This window comes from Lolium rigidum, chromosome 4 (assembly GCF_022539505.1).
Source record: "Lolium rigidum isolate FL_2022 chromosome 4, APGP_CSIRO_Lrig_0.1, whole genome shotgun sequence".
Lineage (NCBI taxonomy): Eukaryota > Viridiplantae > Streptophyta > Magnoliopsida > Poales > Poaceae > Lolium > Lolium rigidum.
The window spans coordinates 198214003-198234921 of NC_061511.1; the positions used below are offsets into that span (position 1 = coordinate 198214003).

The window sequence follows — 20919 nt, forward strand, 5'->3', positions numbered from 1 at the left end:
ATGTACGAGGCGGGCAAGCGGCGACCGGTCGACGGTCAGGAATAGTACTAGTAGGAAGCATCTTTCTCGGTCGGTCCGGCCGGCGCACCTCACCTATGCCTATGGAGAAATAGCAGATGCTGCTGCAGAGTGCTGAGAGGGTCAAGGCTGGCTGCCCAAGTCAATGCCTTTATTTCCTCGACTTGACAAAACAAAAGCATCTTTGGACCCGTCACTCGTAGTACTGCCTCTTTTCTTTTAGAAGCTACTCTTCCTGCCTTTGCCTTGTGATGACCAGCTACACTCGCTATCTTGTTTTCCATTTTTCTTCACTTTGCGTCCTACTTTTCCGCGGTTTTCTTATTCGAAAAATCGCAACTTGCACGCGAAAAATCGCAAGCAGACACGCGGCAACGCATATCGAAAAATACAACCAAAAGGTTTATAAATGGTTTGACAACGTGAGAGCTCATATCGGTAGTGAAGTGAACCCACATGAAAAAAAAAATTAAAGTAAGATCTCAAAAAAGGATTTGGGTTTTTACTCGTTTGTACCGTAACTTTCTCTTGCTTATAATTTAAAAAGTAAATATTTTGCATCTCTACTTTGTACATTCTTCAATTTGACATGTATTGAGGCGGGTTAACGTGCAAAATCCCCCTTAATACTCCAAACCATTCCAATCAACTTGAGAGGTGGATTAAGCGAACAAGGCCTAAAGTATCCAAAAGCGAAAGGAATTGCACTGGTTTCACAGCTCAAAAAAAAAATTGCCCCCTTTTTCAAGATATTGACTGCTTTATACCCCGCATTTAGCATTAATTTCTCATTTTGTGCTGCATTTGACAAATTTTGTCTATACTATGTACCACATTTTCACATTTCGCGGTGAATTTGATTTGATTGGTGTCTCTGATATTGATGGGACGCAACGCAAATCTCATAGGGCGCCCTGGTTAGCTCAAAATGGGTAGCTAAAGACTGATTAGATCGGTGTCAACTAGAAGCGTTGCCAGCGACCTAAAGCCCCACACGGCCTGAAGCATGGGTTTTTTAGAGGACGGCGGTTGCGAATGCGCTCAAAATGAGGTGGAGTGGCACATTTGTGGAAATCGCCAGAAAAACCGTAGCGAAATTAATTTAAAGCTGAGCCCGCTCGTCACATTTGTTAGAGTTAGAACTCGTCAAATGGAATATTAATAGAAAAGAGCTTTTGAATGAGATACTCACTGAGTAGGGGTATCTAGCTCCCCAACTCCATTGATCCTCTACTCTTAGAAATTGAGAAACTATGTTTACAGGCTTTAAATTGTAAACAAATCTAGACGTATTCAATGGTGTATCCTACAAATACGCTCATTATAGTGAACCGTGATATTTTCAAAACTCTCAAATTTATCAGATTTTGTGTAGCCCCTAATTTAAAGAATCTAGATTTGCGATTTCGCATTCTTGCAGGTTATATCATTGATTGCTTAAGTTGTAATCTAGGAAAAAAATATCTCGGTACACTCTGTCTAAATTTAGAGTACATGTCAACCTAATGTCAAAAGATAACTATGTGTACCAAAAAATCTTGTCTCATTTATTTTAGTTTTGATAATCATGTTTACAAGGTTTAGTAAAATAAAAAACTTTGGACAATAAATTTAGCAAAAAAAAAACTTTGAAAACAAAAATGTTAAGTAGAACTATAACGAATCGGGGGCTTAGGCGCTTAGCGTTACCCGCTCGTAGTGCATCCTGCAGCATGTGGAGCCTCGTCACGCGGTAATGAGATAATTCACATTTACACATGTCACATATCTTGTGTGGAGAACTATACTGTTTTCAATGTTGCGGGCACTAAAACCACGTGTTTCGGTTACCGAATAGGGCAAACGCCAAAATTAGATTACCTCAACGATAAGCTTGCTAAAAAAAATGAAAACAAAAGGTATAAAGGAAAACTTCTACGCGACAAAAGATCAGCTAGACCCGCGTAACGCAACCCACAACCGCGGCACCGCACCGCGAGAAGCTTCATCACACAGTATGATGCCAATCTGCAAGTTCGTGTGACATATCTTGTTTGGAGATTTGGATGGTTTTAGTGGAGCGATCCCTAAAACCATGTGCTTGATAATTGGATTTTTTATGCTACAAACACTAAAAACAGATGAAGCCAACTTCCACTATAAGCTTACAAAAAACATTTGAAAACAAAAAAGTTTAAAGGAAAACTAGGACAACAAATTCGGCGATAGTCCGAATATTTAAATTGTTACATACTGTATCATTTTTCAAGGATACAACAGTTTCTAATAGTGCAAGAACTGGGAGCTCTAAATTTGACAATTGATTCCTTTGAATGGCGCAAGCACAAACTAAAACTTTTATTCGTGCAAACAAACTAGATAATTTTATCGATTATTTTGGGAAAAATGACGTCAAAAAACATCAATGGAAACTACAAATGCGACAAGGGCTCCGCCATACCCGCGCAACGCACCCCCCCACACCGCACAAAATCTTTTCACGCGATATGACCACAAACCGCATGTTTGCGCGTAACATATCTTTTTTCCAGAATTGGATAGGTTTTAATGGTGCGAGTCCAAAAACCACATGCTCGATAGGTGGATATTTTTCAATGGCGCAACACTAAAATGACATGTAAATCCGACGATAGTCTGAATGTTTAAGTGTTACATATCTTGTTTCAACAATAAAATGGTTTTCAGTAGTTCAAGCACTGAAAGCTGTAGGTAGGATAGTTCGGTTTTTTTTAATGGCGCAAGCACAAAACAAAGGGTTTTGCTAGTTCTCACCTAAGCTGAGAACTAAGTTCGTGCTCAGTCAAGTTTTACATCGTTAGATTTGCTTCACGATTCGTATTTGTTGTGTTGTAACTGAGATTTGATGAAATCATGTGACTTTGTTCTAGCCACACCTCAAAATAAAATTAGACGAGTCAAAGCTACACTGGAGAAAATATTGCGGTAGCCTGAAAACCGGGCAGAAAAATCGCTAGAGAGAGAAACCGGCAGCATGAGAGGAAAAAAAACCATCGCGCACGCCAACCAACTATATTGCGAGGCGTCCATCACCTCTAACCTCCCTCCTTCCCCTTCTTATTCCCACTCCCTCCCCTCCCCCGCTGAACCCAATTCTCTTCCTCCTCCGCCAAACCAACAACAATGGAAGTTGCTGCTCCTCTGAAGCAACAACTCCTCCCCATGGCGCAGGACCCCAACTCCCCGTCGTCCTCCACCTCTTCCTCCTCGCCGTCCTCCGCCGCCGCCGCGTCCCCACGTCCGCACCACCTGCTCCCGCCGTCCCCCAGGCCGGTGCCCCGCACCATCGACACCACCCCGTTCCCCACCACCTTCGTCCAGGCCGACAGCGCCTCCTTCAAGCAGGTCGTGCAGATGCTCACCGGCGCCGACATGCCACCGCCGGCACCGTCCTCGTCAGCCCAGAGACCCCCGGCCAACAAGGCCCACCACCACGGCGTCGCCCCGTGCCGGCCCAAGAAGCCGGCTTTCAAGCTGTACGAGCGCCGCAGCGGCATGAAGAACCTCAAGATGATCGCGCCGCTGGCCATGGCCTCCGCCGCGGGGGCCTCCCCGAGGAAGGCGCTGCCGGAGCTGCTGTCCCCGAGCGTGCTCGACTTCCCGTCGCTGGCGCTCAGCCCGGTCACCCCGCTGGTGCACGACCCCTTCAACCGGTCCGCGTCGGCGTCCCCGGCCGAGCAGGAGGCGGCGGCCGCGGAGCGCGCCGCCATCGCGCGCAAGGGCTTCTTCCTCCACCCCTCGCCCCGCGGCGAGGCCCCGCCGCCGAGGCTCCTGCCGTTGTTCCCCGTCACCTCCCCCAGAATGGCCTCGGCCGCGGCGGCGCCGTCGGAGTGAAGTTGATCGGGTTGCTATTATTCCGCGCGCGCGTAGAGTATACGGCGTGGACTCGATCGTTCCCGGTGTTTTTTTCTTGCTGTAATTTTTGGTCGCTGTTGTTGAGCGATGATGGCTCCCGAAGAAACGGATGGAAAATCACACTCTTTGAGCTCCTCCTCCCCTGTTCTGATCTCGATGGTAGATCAGTGCTGGTAGTAGTGCAGTAGTAGTAAATTTCAATTGTGCCCGATTCACTCGCCATTAACCCTGTCCGTTTTATTCGGTTACTGCGCAGAGATGCTTGTCATTCCTTTCATGGAAACACCATGAATTTCCCAATAATTGTTGCAGCTTTCAGAATTCTCCTACCCAAATCTATCTAACACTGCCACGAGTAGTCCCCAACTGGATTTTTCATGCAGCGTGTGTACAATTAAGCTTCCTGTCAGAGTATCTTCTTCGACCCTGCGAGCAATTGGAACTCTGCAAATTTGCAGAGATCACGGCACGGAGTAAGGAAGCGTCACATCGAGTTGCGATCTTGAATGTTCTTCAGAGACATTTTCTCTAGGAGTACACAATTTGGATATTTTCTTTCTTCCACAACCGTGTCCCTTTGAAAGGTTCCACCACTGATCTGGCATGGGTTCTTGGTCAAGGAGGCGTCGTTGTCACCCAACACCTCGAGCCACCAGTGGTGGTTAGACTGTCCGGTTGACCATCTTTGGCCCTGCGGGAAAGGCGCGGTGCGGTGGGGTGCGCCGGCGGCCCGCGACGGATGGCCGGCACTCCCTCCGACCACCGGAGCACTGACCTTGCTTTCCATTCAAAAGTAAAGTAGGCATGCACTTCCATGGTGCTCACCAGGTCGGCGTGGGCACATGCCTCTCAAGCTTTCCGCGAGAAAAATTAACAAACGCAAAGCAATGTTGAAACGGAGAAAGCAAAATGCAGAGAGAGTTTCCACTAGGAGTATGACCAATTGGGCTGGCGGGCCCGTCTGGTTGACCGCTTTGGACCGGCCGGCCGGCCGGAGTAGGACTGACGCCTGTGGTGGGCAGGAAGATCCACCGATTCTACACTGCCTTTTGAACCGTTTCTAGAAGGAGCAGCCATGGATCTTTTGACTGGCTTTCTTCAGAGGTTGGTGGTAGATCGGCATGAACTGAATTATGGCCGTGCGTGAACATGCTAATTACGCCAGCCGCTGGTGTTGACTTGTGTGTACGCTAATTAATCGCATCATCTCCGACTCTCCGTGCAGTCCCGGCAACTAATCCGGGCCCCATGTGAGATGATCACTTACCGTATCTGCACTGTTCCAACCATCCTCTGACTTCGATCACTACGCAAGCAGCAACCCAGCCAGCCAATCCCTAAGCCAGGTCTAGAGGCGAAGCGAGGTGAAATGGCTTTGTTGCAAAACAACCATTGATTCCGTGGAAACGAAGGGAGCTTGCGTGCGTACCCTATCTCAGCACCCATCTGCTTGACCCCTTGCGTGCCTTTGGACTACAGCCCTTGTACCACGGTACTTGTCACACATCTAGCTGAATTTTAATCCGTCTCAAGGAAATGACTATGGCAATTGGCTAGCCTCTTTTTTCTTGCAGAGAGATAGCGACATGGATGCCCAATTGCACATTATCTTAGCTTAGCCGAGATGGCTAATGGTAAGTACTGCCAAATTAGAGCTGTGCCTGCTTGTTACAACAGCAAAATTCTACTAGCGCTCTTGTGGTGAACTGATCAACTGGAAGAAAGGTCAGCAAAGACTGCACCTGCACGCACGCATCGCACGGCGCCGTAGACCGACGTCAGGAACGAAGATAAGAGAGAGGAGGAATCCATCCTTGTATTGCATGCACATCATGTAAGATGAGATGGTGACATGTGCAGTTTGGAACTTGGATGCTGCTGCTGGCCAATGGCCAATGGCGTCGCCAAGCTAGGAAGACGTCGCCAACTGCATCCGGTGTCCTCCTTGACTTTGGGCAGGGAGCCGCCATGGCTTGGCATGGCTGCTGGCTTGGCGCATATCAAACGGCAGAGTCGCAGTTTGCCAACGAGATGGTACCAAACATGCGTTCACACAATGTGCCCAAGACACTAGTAGAAAACCTCTCATCCATCTAAGCCTTTAGGGCATCTCCAACGGGGCGACCCAAACGGACGTGTTTAGGCGTCCGTTTTTATCCGTATGGGTCGCCCCGCGGATACGCGGATAGTCCCAATGTCCGGGACTCGTTTTTATTCCCCAACGCGCTGCTGCGACCCATTCCTAGTAGGCTAGTACTAGTTCATCACAAAGTGGATACCACACTGTGCTGTCGCCCGGCGGGCGCGTGGACCGCGGTGAAGCTAGGCAAAGTGGCCGGCGTCCGAGGCGAGGCGCGGGCGCGGCGTCGAGGTACGGGGATGGCGCGGTGTCGAGGTGCGGGCGCCTCTTCACGCGGGCGCGCAGGGCGAGAGGTGGCGGCACGCAGCGAGGCGCATCGACGAGGTGCCGGTGCGGCTTGTCGGCGGCGCGGCGCCGGGGCCCTGGTCGGACGCGAAGACCATGCGCGCGAGGACGATGACCGGCTGGACCAAGCTCCGCCGCGGGCAGCTCAAGGCCCGTCGCGGCCGCACGCTCTCCCAGCCGCAGACACGAGCCGCCGCGGCCGGACAACGCGACACGGAGGAGGTCGTCGGCGGCGGCGCGACCTCGTCCACGACCTCTGCGGCCGGCGCCGCCGCCACGGCGAGGCCGGGCGCCGAGCGAGGGAGGCACACGTCGCCGCGGCTCCGGGGCAAGGCCCGCCGCCCGCGTCGCCGCGCTCCGGAGGTCCGTTCCTCGCCTTCTTCCGCTCAGAGGCGCGGGGCGACGAGAGGCGCGGGGCGGCGAGAGGCGCGGGCGGCGCGGCCGGCCGTCGGCGGCGGGGCCAGGCGAGAGGCGCGGGCGAGGAGACGCGGGGGCGACGAGACGCGCGCGGGCGGCGAGGCGCGGGCGCGCGCGGCCGCCGTCGGCGGCCGGCGGGGCCGAGCGAGAGCGCGGGGCGAGGAGAGCGCGGGCGGCGAGAGGCGCGGGCCGGCGAGGCCGCCGTCGGCGAGCAGCACCGCGAGGCGAGAGCGAGCGGGGCGACGAGGCCGCCGTCGGCACGCGGCACCGCGAGGCGCGGCGCGAGCGGCGCGGCGAGCCACGGCGCGCGGCGTGGTTGCGCGGGGCTGCGCAAGATGGGCCCGATCTCCTCGCCTTCTTCCGCTCCGTCCGAGGCCTCCGCCGTTGTCTTCCTCGTCGGCGTCGAGGCCGGTGGCCGGAGCTCGTTTCGCCTCCGGCGGCCGGAGCTCGTTTCGCCTCCGGCGACTTCCGGCGAGTGTGAAAAAGAGAGAGGCTGCGGCGGCGGGGACCTCCATGTGTAGGCGACGGCGCGATCGAGGAGGCGAGCCAAACTCCGGCGAATGTCCATGGAAGAAAGGAGGACAGAGGAGAGAGAGAATAGTGCAGATCTACTAGTTGTCTTTGTCTCTCTGTCAAATGGGCCAGAACGATTGTCCACCCGGACAGATTGGCCACAGATGGACGCCCGCCCGTGTCCGGCTCGCCCCCAAAAGCCACGTAAATTTGGTCCGGTTTTGGGTCGTTCCGGACGCGGCAGCTGTCCGTTTTTAATTTGGGTCGGCCCGTTGGGAGCAGTTTTTACCCAAACGGACCGATTCAATGTCCGTTTTGCGTTTGGGGTGCCCGCGTTGGAGATGCCCTTAGTACCGGTTCCCTTACGAACCGGTACTAAAGGGGGCATTAATACCGGTTCCGTGCGTGGGACATCAATACCGGTTCGTTATGGACCTTTAATACCGGTTCGTAACAGGAACCGGTATTAAAGGGTTTGGGCTCGATTTCCGGGACGGTGGTGGGGCCGGGGTTGCACCTTTAGTACCGGTTCGTGTAAGGAACCGGTACTAAAGGGTGCAGTGCCTATATGAGCGCGCGCGCGGCTCCACTCGCATATCTCATACTCACTTCTCCTCTCACATTTCCAAATATCCACCTCTCACACTCCAATAATCTTTATTTTTCTCCACCATTTTAACAAGATTAACGGCATGCATCTATCCAAGGGTTAGCAATATCATCCTTTCTTCGGCGTTCCTAATTTAGCTCATTTCTTTGGTAGTTTAACTCGTACTATTTTTCTAGTGCTAGCAAGGTGTTTGATGAAATGCCTAAGTTAGGGATTTTACTTTTTTATAATCAATTTGAGCTGAAATTATGGTATATTTTGTAGGTTTTAATTAGTATCATCCCCGTCCTCACCGCCGTCGATCGCTAGCGTCGTCCCCTAGCCGGCACCAGTACAACCTCGGTGAGCCTCTTCTTTTTATAAAAAAAACTTAGTTTTATGTGATGAACTTGAATATTAATTAAGTTGGTCACTCATATATCCATGATGTTGTGTACTTAATGATTTTTGATATACATATAAAATGCAGATGAGTCGACAATGGATGTACGGTGACCGGGTCCATCCCGAGTTCATTGCTTGGCATGCATTATTTTCTCAACGTAGGCTGAGGCAAACGAGCGGTCGAATGGTTTCATGTATTGTCCATGTAGTTCCTGTAAGAATATGAAGGATTACTCTACCTCGAAGACCCTTCACGTCCATCTGCTGGAGAATGGTTTCATGCCCAGCTATAATTGTTGGACCAAGCACGGAGAAAGAGGGGTTATATTGGAAGACAACGAAGAAGAAGAGGATAGTGACAACTATCCCTTATTCAACGAAGACGGTGGTAGTAGAATGGGGAAGACGAAGGCTGAAGAAGAGCCCATTTTCGATGAGCCGATTTTTGATGACCTGGATGACGATTTGGGTCGGGCCATTCTTGATGCGAAGATGAACTGCGGAAATGAAAAGGAGAGGTTGAAGTTGGAGAAAATGTTAGAGGATCACAACAAGCTGTTGTACCCAAATTGCGAAAATGGTCGAGAAAAAGCTGGGTACCACGCTGGAATTGCTTTGCGATGGAAGGCGAGAGAATGGTACTTCGACAAGGGATTTGAAAAGTTGCTGAAAATAATAAAGAAGATGCTTCCGGGGGAGAACGTGTTGCCCTCTAGCACGTACGAAGCAAAGAAGGTTGTCGCGCCTCTAGGATTAGAGGTGCGAGAAGATACATGCATGCATCAATGGCTGCATCCTCTACCGCGGGGAGTACGAGAATTTGAATGCATGCCCGGTATGTAGTGCATTGAGGTATAAGATCGGGCGAGATGACCCTGGCGATGTTGAGGGTGAGTCCACCCCCGGGAAGAGGGTTCTGCGAAGGTGATGTGGTATGCTCCTATAATACCACGGTTGAAACGTTTGTTCCGAGACAAAGAGCATGCCAAGTTGTTGCGATGGCACAAAGAGGACCGTAAGAAAGATGTGATGCTTGAGACACCCGCCGACGGGTCGCGGTGGAGAAAAATCGACGAGAGAGTTCAAGTCATTTTCGGATGACGCAAGGAACTTAAGATTTGGTCTAAGTACGAGATGGCTTTAATCCTTTCGGGAGCGAGCTCCGGTCATAGCACTACGGCCGGTGACTCTATGTATCTATAACCTTCCTCCTTGGTTGTGCATGAAGCGGAAGTTCATTATGATGCCGAGTGCTCATCCGGGCCCGAAGCAACCTGGCAACGACATTGATGTGTACCTGAGGCCATTGGTTGAAGAACTTTTAGAGTTGTGGCGTGACGAAGGTGTACTGTGTGGGATGAGCACGAACAAAAGGAATTTAACCTACGAGCGTTGTTATTTGTAACCATCAATGATTGGCCTGCTCTTGGTAACATTTCAGGGCGGTCAAACAAGGGATACAATGCATGCACACCTTGTTTAGGTGAGGCTGATAGTATTTATTTGGGAAACAAGAATGTGTACTAGGGCATCGTCGATTTCTTCCAAAACAACATCACGTAAGAAAGAGAGGAAAGCATTTCGGAGGTGAGGCGGATAACCGAACCAAGCCTACCCGCCCTAATGGGGAAGTTATATATGATATGGTCAAGGATTTAGAAGTGATCTTTGGAAAGGGTCCGGCGGACAATGCGATTCCGCATGATGTTGACGGACACGTACCCATGTGGAAGAAGAAGTCGATATTTTGGGAGCTACCCTCCTTGGAAATTCTTAGAGGTTCACTGCTGCAATCGACGTGATGCACGTGACGAAAAATCTTTGCGTGAACTCCGCTAAACTTCTTGGGCGTGTATGGGAAGACAAAAGATACACCGGATGCACGGCGGGACCGGCAAAGTATCCACGAAGGAAACAACACTGAATCCGAGAGAAGTATCAAGGTCTGCACGGCTATGCTCTTACCAAAGAGGAGAAGGAGATCTTTTTTGAAGTCTGAGTAGCATCAAGGTCCCGTACGGCTTCTCGTCGAATATAAAGGGAATAATAAACATGTCGGAGAAAAAGTTTCAAAACCTAAAGTCTCATGATCGCCACGTGATTATGACACAATTACTTCCGGTTGCATTGAGGGGGCCTGTACGGAAAATGTTCGAGTACCCATTGTGAAGCTATGTGCGTTCCTCAATGCAATTTCTCGAGAAGGTGATCAATCCACTTACTCTACAAAATTTACGGAAGGATGTGGTCCAATGTCTAGTCGGCTTCGAGTTGGTGTTCCCACCATCCTTCTTCAATATTATGACACATCTCCTAGTTCACCTGGTCGAAGAGATTGGCGTTCTCGGTCTGTATTTCTACACAACATGTTCCCCTTTGAGAGATTCATGGGAGTCTTAAAGAAGTACGTTCATAACCGTGCTAGGCCGAAAGGAAGCATCTCCAAGGGCTATGGAACGAGAGGGAGGTCATTGAGTTTTGTGTTGACTTTATTCCGACCTTAAGCCGATCGGTGTTCCTGAATCGCGCTATGAGGGGAGGCTGCGTGGAAAAGGCACGCTAGGAAAGAAATCAGCAACGTGTATGGACGGACATTCTTTCACTCAAGCACACTACACGGTTCTACTTAATTCCATCTTGGTGGCTCCGTACAAAGAGGAACACAAGGAGATCTTACGCTCTAAATACCGGAGCAACGTGAAGATTGGATTGATGGAGAACACATGAAGACTTTCGGCGGTTGGTTGCAAACACGTCTCATGAATGTCACCGATGACGAGCAGCTGTACTTGTTGGCCAAGCAACCATCTTCTACTATATCGACTTTTCAAGGGTACGAGATTAATGGGAACACATTTTACACTTTGGCCCAAGACAAAAAGAGCACCAACCAAAACAGGTGGTGTCCGCTTTGATGCGAGAAGATGGCAATGGGAACAAGGTCACATATTATGGGTACATAGAGGAGATATGGGAACTTGACTATGGACCTAATTTCAAGGTCCCTTTGTTCCGGTGTAAATGGTTCAACTCTGAAAGACGGGGTACAGGTAGACCCGCGGTACGGAATGACTACGGTGGATTTCAAGAATCTTGGGTACGACACCGAACCATTCGTCCTAGCCGGTGAAGTGGCTCGGGTTTTTTATGTGAAGGATATGTCTAGCAAACCGAAAAAAGAAAAGAAAGGCAAGAGGACACATCATACGATGAGCCAAAGCGGCACATAGTTCTTTCGGGAAAAAGAAACATCGTGGGAGTAGAGGACAAGACGGACATGTCGAGAAGATTATAATAAGTTTGACGATATTCCACCCTTCAAGGTAAAAATTGACCCAAGCATCATCTTAAACAATGAAGATTGTCCATGGTTGCGTCGCGAGTAAGAAGAAAGGGAAACGAGCGAAGAAAACTCGGAAGACTAGCTAGCTACATATAGGGATCATAACTTGTGTATCTCAATATGGAAATCACTTTTGTGTAATGATGTTACTTGTATGTAAGATATTAACAATGGAGATGGTTGGCTTGTTTTACTAGTTAAGTCACGGGCTTGTATGTAAGATATTAATATAGGGCATGTGCACCAAGGGCATATTCGAGAAGTTCCGCCACGGGAGATTTCCCACCGACGGGGCGTCGTGCGCTACATACTTTATCTCATCGAGCGGGAGCGTTCTTATCCTGCCGACGGCTTTACTACCGGTTGCACCCACCAGCCGGTACTAAAGGTTACCCACGCGTCCTTATCCCACCGACGGGCGTCGTGCGCTACATACTTTATCTCATCGAGCGGGGCGTCCTTATCCTGCCGACGGCTTTAGTACCGGTTGCACCCACCAGCCGGTACTAAAGGTTTGCCTCTGCCTTCCCGCCTATTTTCTTCCCGCGCTTTCCACTGCTTCCCGCCTCTGTCTTCCCGCCATTTTTCACTATATATATGTAGGCTTGGCCACCATTTACATATCACATCTAGACTCATATCTGCAAACCTCATCATTCTCTCCCATGGCTTCCATCGTATCTCTAACCCCCCGGGAGGCGGAGGCGCTTTGCGCCTCGAACTACCCACCTGGCCAGGGCTACCGCGTCCCGACCAGTTGGTTGCTAAGCGTCGGAGGCGTACCGGTCCCTCCGGTCCCTCTAGGTGTGGCGCGCGAGATGGCCATCACGAACCACTACTACTTCGAGCTCACGCCGGAGCAGCGGAGGAATCCCGGTGGCATCCCGACTACGGCCCGACTTGGGAAAGCTTCTTCATCAATCGGCGTGAGAGGGCGCTTGCCGAGCACGAGGAGGGCGGCCCGCCTCCTCCGAACTTCAACGAGGCCGGCCGTCGGGCTGTGGTGGCGCGGCCGCACTCTCCGGGCGTCATGGCCTACCGTGGCCCCCGCTGCGCTACCCTCGGTCCCGGCCCACGCGTGCTCACCCGCCGACGTTCGAGTACCGCGACCCCGATGCCGGCGACGATGATGACGGCGACTACGACGACTACGGTGGCGAGTACTACGGGGCTAGGCGGGAGTATGACTGAATGACTCCCAGGTAGAATTTGGTCATGTATCTTTAATTTTCGAGTTAAGCTATGTACTTTTAATTCGAGTTCAATCGTAATAAAATTTCATTCCCGCCCTTTCTTTCTCGCCTTTTTTCTCCCACGCGCGGCATCGTGACGGGCAAGTTTCCCGCGCGACGTCGGGGCGGGAAACTTTCCCGCGCGGACGGCGTCATGGCGGGAGTAAAGAAAAGAAATAGAAAAGAAACGAGAAAAGAAAAGAAAAGGAAAAAATAAATAGAAAATAAAAGAAAAGGAAACGAGGAAAAGAAAAGAAAAGAAAAAGAAAAGAAAAAGAAAAGCAATAGAAAAAATAAATAGAAAATAAATAGAAAAGAAAAAGAAAAGCAAAAGAAAAAATAAATAGAAAAGCAATAGAAAAAATAAATAAAAAAGAAATAGAAAAGAAAATAAATAGAAAAGAAAAGAAAAAGAAAAGCAATAGAAAATAATAAATAGAAAAGAAAAGAAAAAATAAAAGCAATAGAAAATATAAATAGAAAAGAAAATAAAAGAAAATAATAAATTGAAAAGAAAAGAAAAGAAAAGAAACGAGAGAAGAAAAAATAAACGAGAAAGAAAAAGAAACGACAAAAGAAAAGAAAACGAGAAAAAGAAAAAAGAAAAACAAAAAAAAACCTTTGGCATCGGTTGGTGCCATAAGCCGATACGAAAGGCCTTTCGTACCGGTTGGTGGCACCAACCGGTGCTAAAGTCGTTCCCGAGCATTTTGACTTAGCCGCGCGGCCAAATCTCCCCCAAATCCCCCAAAATCTTCACGATGCTGCCGCGCGCGCTCGCGCGTCGTCCACGCCGTCGAGCACCACGGCGTCGCCGCCGTCGAGCACCACGCCGTCGAACTCCGCGCCGTCGCCGTTGCCATCGTCCGCGCGCTCGCCGTCGTCCACGCCGTCGAGCACCGCGCCGTCGAACTCCTCTCTCTCGCGCGCGCGCCGCGCAGGTACGTACGTCCTCCACGCCGGCCGCCGCACCAGCTGGCGCCGTCGGCGTCCCTCTCCCCTTGTCCTGCCCTCGCCCGCGCGCTGCACGCTGCCTCGCTGCTGCTCCGTCTAGGTCGGCGTCTCGGCTGTGCGCTCCCGGCCTCCGCCTCGGCGCCGGCCAGGTCACGCCCGCGGGGTGTTCGACCCAATGCCGAGCCGCGCGTGCGCGGTGGTGGAGGCCGTGCGCCGGGGAGATCGAGGAGGCCGTGCTCCGTCTAGGTCCGCGTCGGCACCCCGTCGGCGGTCGAGGCTGGTAGACGAGGTCGTGGGGATGCGGAGCGGCACGAGGCTTGCCGCCGGAGAAGAGCTGGTCGGCGGGGAGAATGGTGGACACCGCGGAGCACCCGGCGAGGAAGAACTCGAAGTCGGCGCTGGCCTTGCCCGGTCCCGCTCCCGCGGCCATGGACGCGTCCCTCCCGCCGCCGGCGTCGTCGAGGCGAAGGAGACGCCGTTGAGTTTGAAGAGTTAAAAGGGGCAGCGAATATTAGAGTACCTATTTTCCTAAGTCAATGTAAAAGAAAAGAGTAGTATGTGTTCTCGAAAAAATAAATATTTTTTGACAAACATGCATTAGTATTAATTCGGAGAAAACAATCGATGAACAACGAAACATTTTTTAGAAATATAGAGTGGTGGAAGAACACATGCAAATGTGGGCCATTTGAAAATAAAATTGAGGAGTTGCGATGAAGTGCGGTAGGGGCGGACGCGGCCGACGAGCGCGTTCCGGATGTGGAGGCTGCGCACCCGCACGCCGGAGCACGAGTCGATGGTCACCGCCGTCGTAGATTTAGGGAAAGAAAAAATAGGACCACCGTAGTAGATTAAGAGAAAGAAGAGCGAGAGGAGGAACACCGAGTCCATGGAGGAACACCGAGTCCATGGAGGAACGCCGGCGTAGATTAGGGTTAGGGTTATTGCTTTCTTCATTTCAATTGTTATCCATCTAGCAATCTGTTATATGATCATGACAAGATGAATGAAATATAATTGCTTTCTTAATTTTGTAGTGACATTGAGCTATGGCGGACGGCACCTTCGTCCGAGATGAGGAGGGGAAGAAGCGGTGCGAGAAATTGATATATGAGAGTGCCAGTGGAGGCTGATGGAGATGAAACAGATTTTGCCGACTTTCCGAATGATTTCGGCGAGGGACTTGAGTCCGAACAAGTTAGAAGAGACAACGAAGTTTCCATAACAAACTCCGCCGAGGTGTATATTTATGTATCAAGTCTATGTTCATATCACTAGATGCATTCATTTATTTGTATTTCACTTATTAACGAATAATTTTTCTATTAGCCTTACGGAACATCGAGCAAGTACAGTTAAAACAAAACGAGGCCCGACGCGAGTTCTAAAGGGCGAGGGTAGGTTAGCCCTCACGGCATTTAAGGATAATGGTGAACCGGTGCATCCCAAAGATCAACTGCACCAAATTTACAAGTCAAGCTGGAGTTCTTGTTAGGGACCATGTACCGATCGGCATTCGAGAGTGGCATAAGCCGAGAAAGCGGACAATGAAGCTAGTTATGTCAACGACGCGATGAAAAAGTTTCTTTGGGAAACTCTGTCGACACGCTTCAGCCTACCGGAAGACATGACGGAAGGCCAGAAGAATAAAGTCAAGGAATGGACTCTCAAGAAGATGGCCATACAATTCCAGACTTGGAAGAAAAATTTATGGGACAAATATAAGAATGAAGATCCGGTATTCGATGATAATCTAGTGAAGATAAAGGATCAACGGCAAGAATTTAAGAGGTATAAGCAATCGTCTACTTTTGTGTCTCGATCGGTCACAAATAAGAAAAATGCTGCAAAGAAGACAATTTGGCATCATATGGGGTCAGGTGGCTACAAGACTGCCATTCAGAGGTGGATAGCGTATGAAAATGAGCCGATGGCTGCGGGAATCACTCCACGGACATGGGACCGGCCCGAACGGTCCAAGTTACGGTTGTTCGCGCATGGGGCAGGGTTGGACCCAAAGACGGGGCTGATCGTTGCGAAGGGAAAATGGAAGGAAAAGATTGAGCAAATCGTACCGAAGCTTGTAGCTGCAATTGAACGAGGTTCGAAAGGGAGAGTACATTCCAGATAGAGAGAATGACGAGCTGACACTCGCTACAGGGAATCCTGAACACGTTGGACGGGTACGAGCTCGCCCGAGGTCTCACCATAAAGGAAGCGTTCCCGAGTCCGGCCGACACTTATAGAAGCCGTTCGCGGAAGAAGAAGAAGGATGCCGACATTGTAACGGAATTGTTAACTAGGGTGGAGGCGCTTGAGAAAAATCAGAGGCCACCGACCAGCCGATGTTCCTACGAGGATCCTCAAGCCGATGCCGCCCCATCTCAGCGAAGAAGCGGTGTGGGTTCCACGCATCTTGACGGATGTGGAGGAAGCTACCCCGTGGATTATGTCACGGAGAAGACAGATTGCGAGCTCTATATGTTATTCGAGAACCGCGTACGGTAAGGTGGCGGTCGGTTATGTTTACCCAAGTGAAGAAGGAGCAACGCACCACCATATGCCCATTCCACCCAGGTCTGTGTTCGTGTCGGGGTGGATGAAGTTGTTCCGGCTTTTGAATCGGTGGAGCTTGATATTCCTAGAGGTGACGATGAGAGGACACTTGCCGATGTCAAGCACGGTTTCGCCCTATGGCCGAAGAAGTACGTCGTCCTTACTGCAAAGGCCACCGACTCCTCATAGCGGTCCACATGAGCATCAAAGGCCTTCGACTCCTCCTCCCTAGCGAGTCCACATGAGCAGCAAAGTCCATACCTACACGAGAGGGACCCCGGCATGAGTCCACCACCTCGAGATCCTCCGCGTAAGACAGCGCACAGTAAGCGGAATGGTACGCCGCCTAAGAAGAGATCTAGAAAGGAGAAACCACTGCCGCCTATTGAGAAGTTACCTTGGGAAAAAACTCCCGAGGAAAACCGGGAAGCCGTTGAGTCCCAGCGGAGGGCCTTTTTGCTAAGAAAGAGCCGAGAGATACCTTTTGAGAAGACACTAGATCCGGTGAAGGTTTATCGTACGGTCGAGAATGCGTATAACCACTGAACCATCGCCGCCATCGACTATAGGCGTTCTATTGAAAGGTCGTACGACCAAATGATGGAGGCGAAAAACCCCGCTACCAGCTCGGGTATCGGGGAGATAAAAGGGATACACCAAGTCTACCAGCTCGGAGAACAACCCGTTAAATCGGTCCCCCTCTAAAGGTGTTTGACGAGAAGGCCGTTCAAAGTTCTCGACAAATCTCAACCGATTACGCCATGGCTAAGGTAGTATATCAATATGTTCAAGGGAAAGATTTGGTCGAGAATCTCGGCAAGCTACCAACAAGTATGCGTAACTTGCATACGTGGTACGGTGTTGCCGCAAAGGGAGGGATGGAGACTATCATGGTGCGAGTTAAGGAAGAGCACTACTTCCAAGAATACTACGTGAGCGTTGACTTCTCCGAGCTTTTCCGGTTATACAATCTTCGGGCCCTCGACAAATCTATCGTCGGTTGCTATTGTACGTAAGTGATTTATTTATATAATTTGAGAAGTCTTTAGCTCAGCTCCTTGATTATACGCAAATTATAATCTTTTGTGCGCTATGTTATGCGGATTGAAGATGCTCGAATGCAAAAGGGATGAAATCAAGGACATTGGGTTCATTGACCCGGACACAATGCATGTCAAGACCATAGAAGAACCCCTCTATAACGGGGATACACCGGAGACTTTGCTAAGGTTTTTGAAGCGACAACGTGACAAAAAGACAATACTTTGGCCTTACAACTTCCAGTGAGTGTTACTCTCTTATAACACATTCTATTTTGCTCACTTATATATATGACACTACATATTTAAACGTGCGCAGGTTTCACTTTATTCTTATAGTCATTAAAATGTACGAAGGAGAAGTTGAAGTCTTTGACTCACTAACCAAAGAGCCTATACAATACAAGTCTTGTTTTCTTATGCTCAAAAGGTAATTCAAATTCTTATCGGTTTTTTTGTTAGTTTCACGATATCAAGCTGATTGATAACTCTTTTGTGCATTTTCTTTTGTCGGGCAGCGTATGGGAAACTTTCATCAAGGAAGATCAGTCCCATGATTGGAAACCGAAGGCTGATATGGCGTGCGAACAAAGTAAGTAGTACTACCTAGGTCCACACACCTTTATCATACTTCATTATTGTTTGACTGAATTATATTCTTGTACGAAATGCGCAAAACAACCACCGGGGACTAATCTATGTGGATACTACGTTTGCGAGTACATCCACGGAAATTGTCGACGAGAGAGCGAATAATGAAAGAAATAGAGAGGTACGAAAATAATATTCACAAATTTATTTTCTTACCATAAGTTGTGCTTGAGTTTCGGTAATAATTGTTTGATTTGTGATTTGATATAACACACATAGCTCATGTATTCATCTTATTCTTTTACAGTTGAGAAGAAAGCGGGAGAAGATCGGAATCGAGGAGCGCTTCAAAGCAATCGGCGATGAATTGGCGGGATTTTTCCTTCGGAAGTCATACCACCATCCGGAGAGTACCACTATGCATAAAGATCTTCTCCAGCTCCTCGATTGCTTTGTGTGTATATATAGTTTGACTCGGAGTGTACCACTATGGTACATGTGTGTAATAGATCGATCGATCTTCATGCTTGTACTATGGTGCATCGACTTGATTTGCATCGGAGAGTACTACTTATGCAATTACATGTGTGTTATATTATATGCACCAACTTTATATGCATCACCTTGATCTTCATGTACTACGTAAACCCAAACGCATTTCCGGTGCATCGACGCGATATGAAACGCTCCGATACCCCTAAACCCCTACGAAACCCTAAACCCTGAATTCTGCGCGGCGAGAGATTCTCGAATTTTCCTGCCGCGGCAGCCTACCTTTGCCACCGGTTTGTAGTACAAACCGGTACGAAAGGTCCATCGACGTGCGCTCTCCTGGGCGCCCACGTGGAGGGCCATCTATACCGGTTCGTAAGGAACCGGTAGGAAAGGGGGGGCCTTTTGCACCGGATATTTTATACCGGTTGCTAAACCGGTGCAAATGGCCCTCTGGAACCGGTATTGATCAGCGTTTTTCCACTAGTGAGATAATAATCAAGATATATGACTGGAGTACTGGACTACAAGGTCTCTAGGTAATCGTATTGTTATGTTAGTGCTGAGTATCAAGACATAACATATGCTGATATGCATGTAGTGTGTATATATGGTAATTTGATACCGTGTACCAAAGACTTGAGAGACGAGTCCGGTGCGATGTACATGTCTGCATCTGACCTGGTGCAAGTAAATTTGGAAGTCAACTAAGCATACAGCGAAGATAATATCAAATATTGAGCTGGAAGCGTACGTTTCCATGTATTGAATTGGCAACCTAATCGGTAGTCAACTGGACATGTCAACTATGATTATGTATCAAACTCTCTTTTTCCTCTTGTTTTCCATGAAGGAATTGAACAAGCTCTTTTTCTTCTTTCGAAAAGGCAAAAGATTGTATTATGAAGTTAGAAATCGTCGATTTCCTCTTTCCTTCCGTTGGCATGGCTGCTAGTTTGGCGTGCATCAAACGGCTGAATCGCCATTTGCCAACTAGATGGTACCAAACATGCGGTTCCTGCTCGTTATATTAGGGTTAGGGGTCACATTGTGCTCAAGATCGATAATCAAGATATATGGCTAGACTACAAGGTCTAGGTAATCTTACCGATATGCTAGTTCCGAGTATCAAGACATAACATATGTATGTAGTGTGTATACATGGCGATTTGATACGGTCGTACCAAATACTTCAGAGACGAGTCCGGTGCGATGTACATGTCTACATCTGAATTGGTGCAAGTAATTCGGAAGTCAACTAAGCATACAGCGAAGATGATATCAAATATTGAGCTGGAAACGTACGATTCCATGTATTGAATTGGCAACAAAATCAGTAGTCAACTAAGAATTAATATACATCAAACTCTTTTTTTCCTCTTGTTTTCCCATGAAGGAATTGATCAAACTCCTTTTTTTTCTTTCTAAAAGGGGAATAAGACTCTGTATTAGTGAAGTTAGAAACATTATTATCGATTTCCTCTTTCCTTGGGTTGGCATGGCTGCTAGGTTGGCATTAGGGCTGGAATTCGAGCTGAGCCGAGCCAGCTCGGCTCGACTCGCTAAAGCTCGGTCAACAATCGAGTTAGCTCGACTCGACTCGTTTACAATCGAGTCCAGATTTGAAACTCGGCTCGACTCGCAAAGCTCGCGAGTAACTCACGAGTAGCTCATTTAAAACTATCAAATAGAACATGTAAAATATATAATGCATTTTTTCCGAACATTTCGGCATGAATGATGAACAACAAACATTAGGATTATGGTAACAGAACAATATAAACCACAACGATCAATATATCACGAGAATAAGATTGCCAAGTTGAGAAACTACAAATATACTTGCCCATTTTGACGGTCTTGCGCCGACTTTATTTTTACCGAGCTAAACGAGCTACTCACGAGTTCGATGAACTCGGCTCGTTAAGCTTGAACTCGTTTAACGACAAAATATGAAACTCGGCTTGGCTCATTATACACCGAGTTCGAGTCGAGGCGAGTCGAGTTGCGAGTTACTCATTTAACTCGCGAGTTTCGAGTCTTGATTCCAGGCCTAGTTGGCATATATAAAACGTCAGAATCGCCATTTGCCAACCAGATGGTACCAAACATGCATTCCTTCTCTTCCCGCTGTAATTATATTAGGGTTCACATTGTGCACAAGGTAACCAAGATATATTACTAGACTACAAGGTCTTGTTGGTACACCTGATATGTTGGTTATGAGTATCACGACATTTGATATATACTGTATGTAGCATGCATATATGGCAATTTGATATGGTCGTACCAAAGACTTCGGAGACGGGTCTGCTGCGACGTTACATGTCTGCATCTGAATCGCTGTAAACAATTCGGAAATCAACCGAAGATACAGCGCATATAATACATATGAAATATCCAACTTTAAATGTACGATCCCTGTACTGAATTTGCAAAATCCATAGACATGTTAACGAAGATCATATATC

The 20919-nt window shown here is 48.8% G+C and overlaps 1 protein-coding gene across 1 annotated transcript; it reads left to right on the forward strand.

The window, feature by feature from the left end:
- The first annotated feature begins 3111 nt into the window (after positions 1–3111).
- On the forward strand, positions 3112–3981 carry LOC124649112 (VQ motif-containing protein 4-like). The gene has a single exon (XM_047188787.1). The coding sequence runs from the start codon at positions 3160–3162 to the stop codon at positions 3868–3870; it is 711 nt and encodes a 236-aa protein (XP_047044743.1). The 5' UTR covers positions 3112–3159; the 3' UTR covers positions 3871–3981.
- Positions 3982–20919: the final 16938 nt, after the last annotated feature.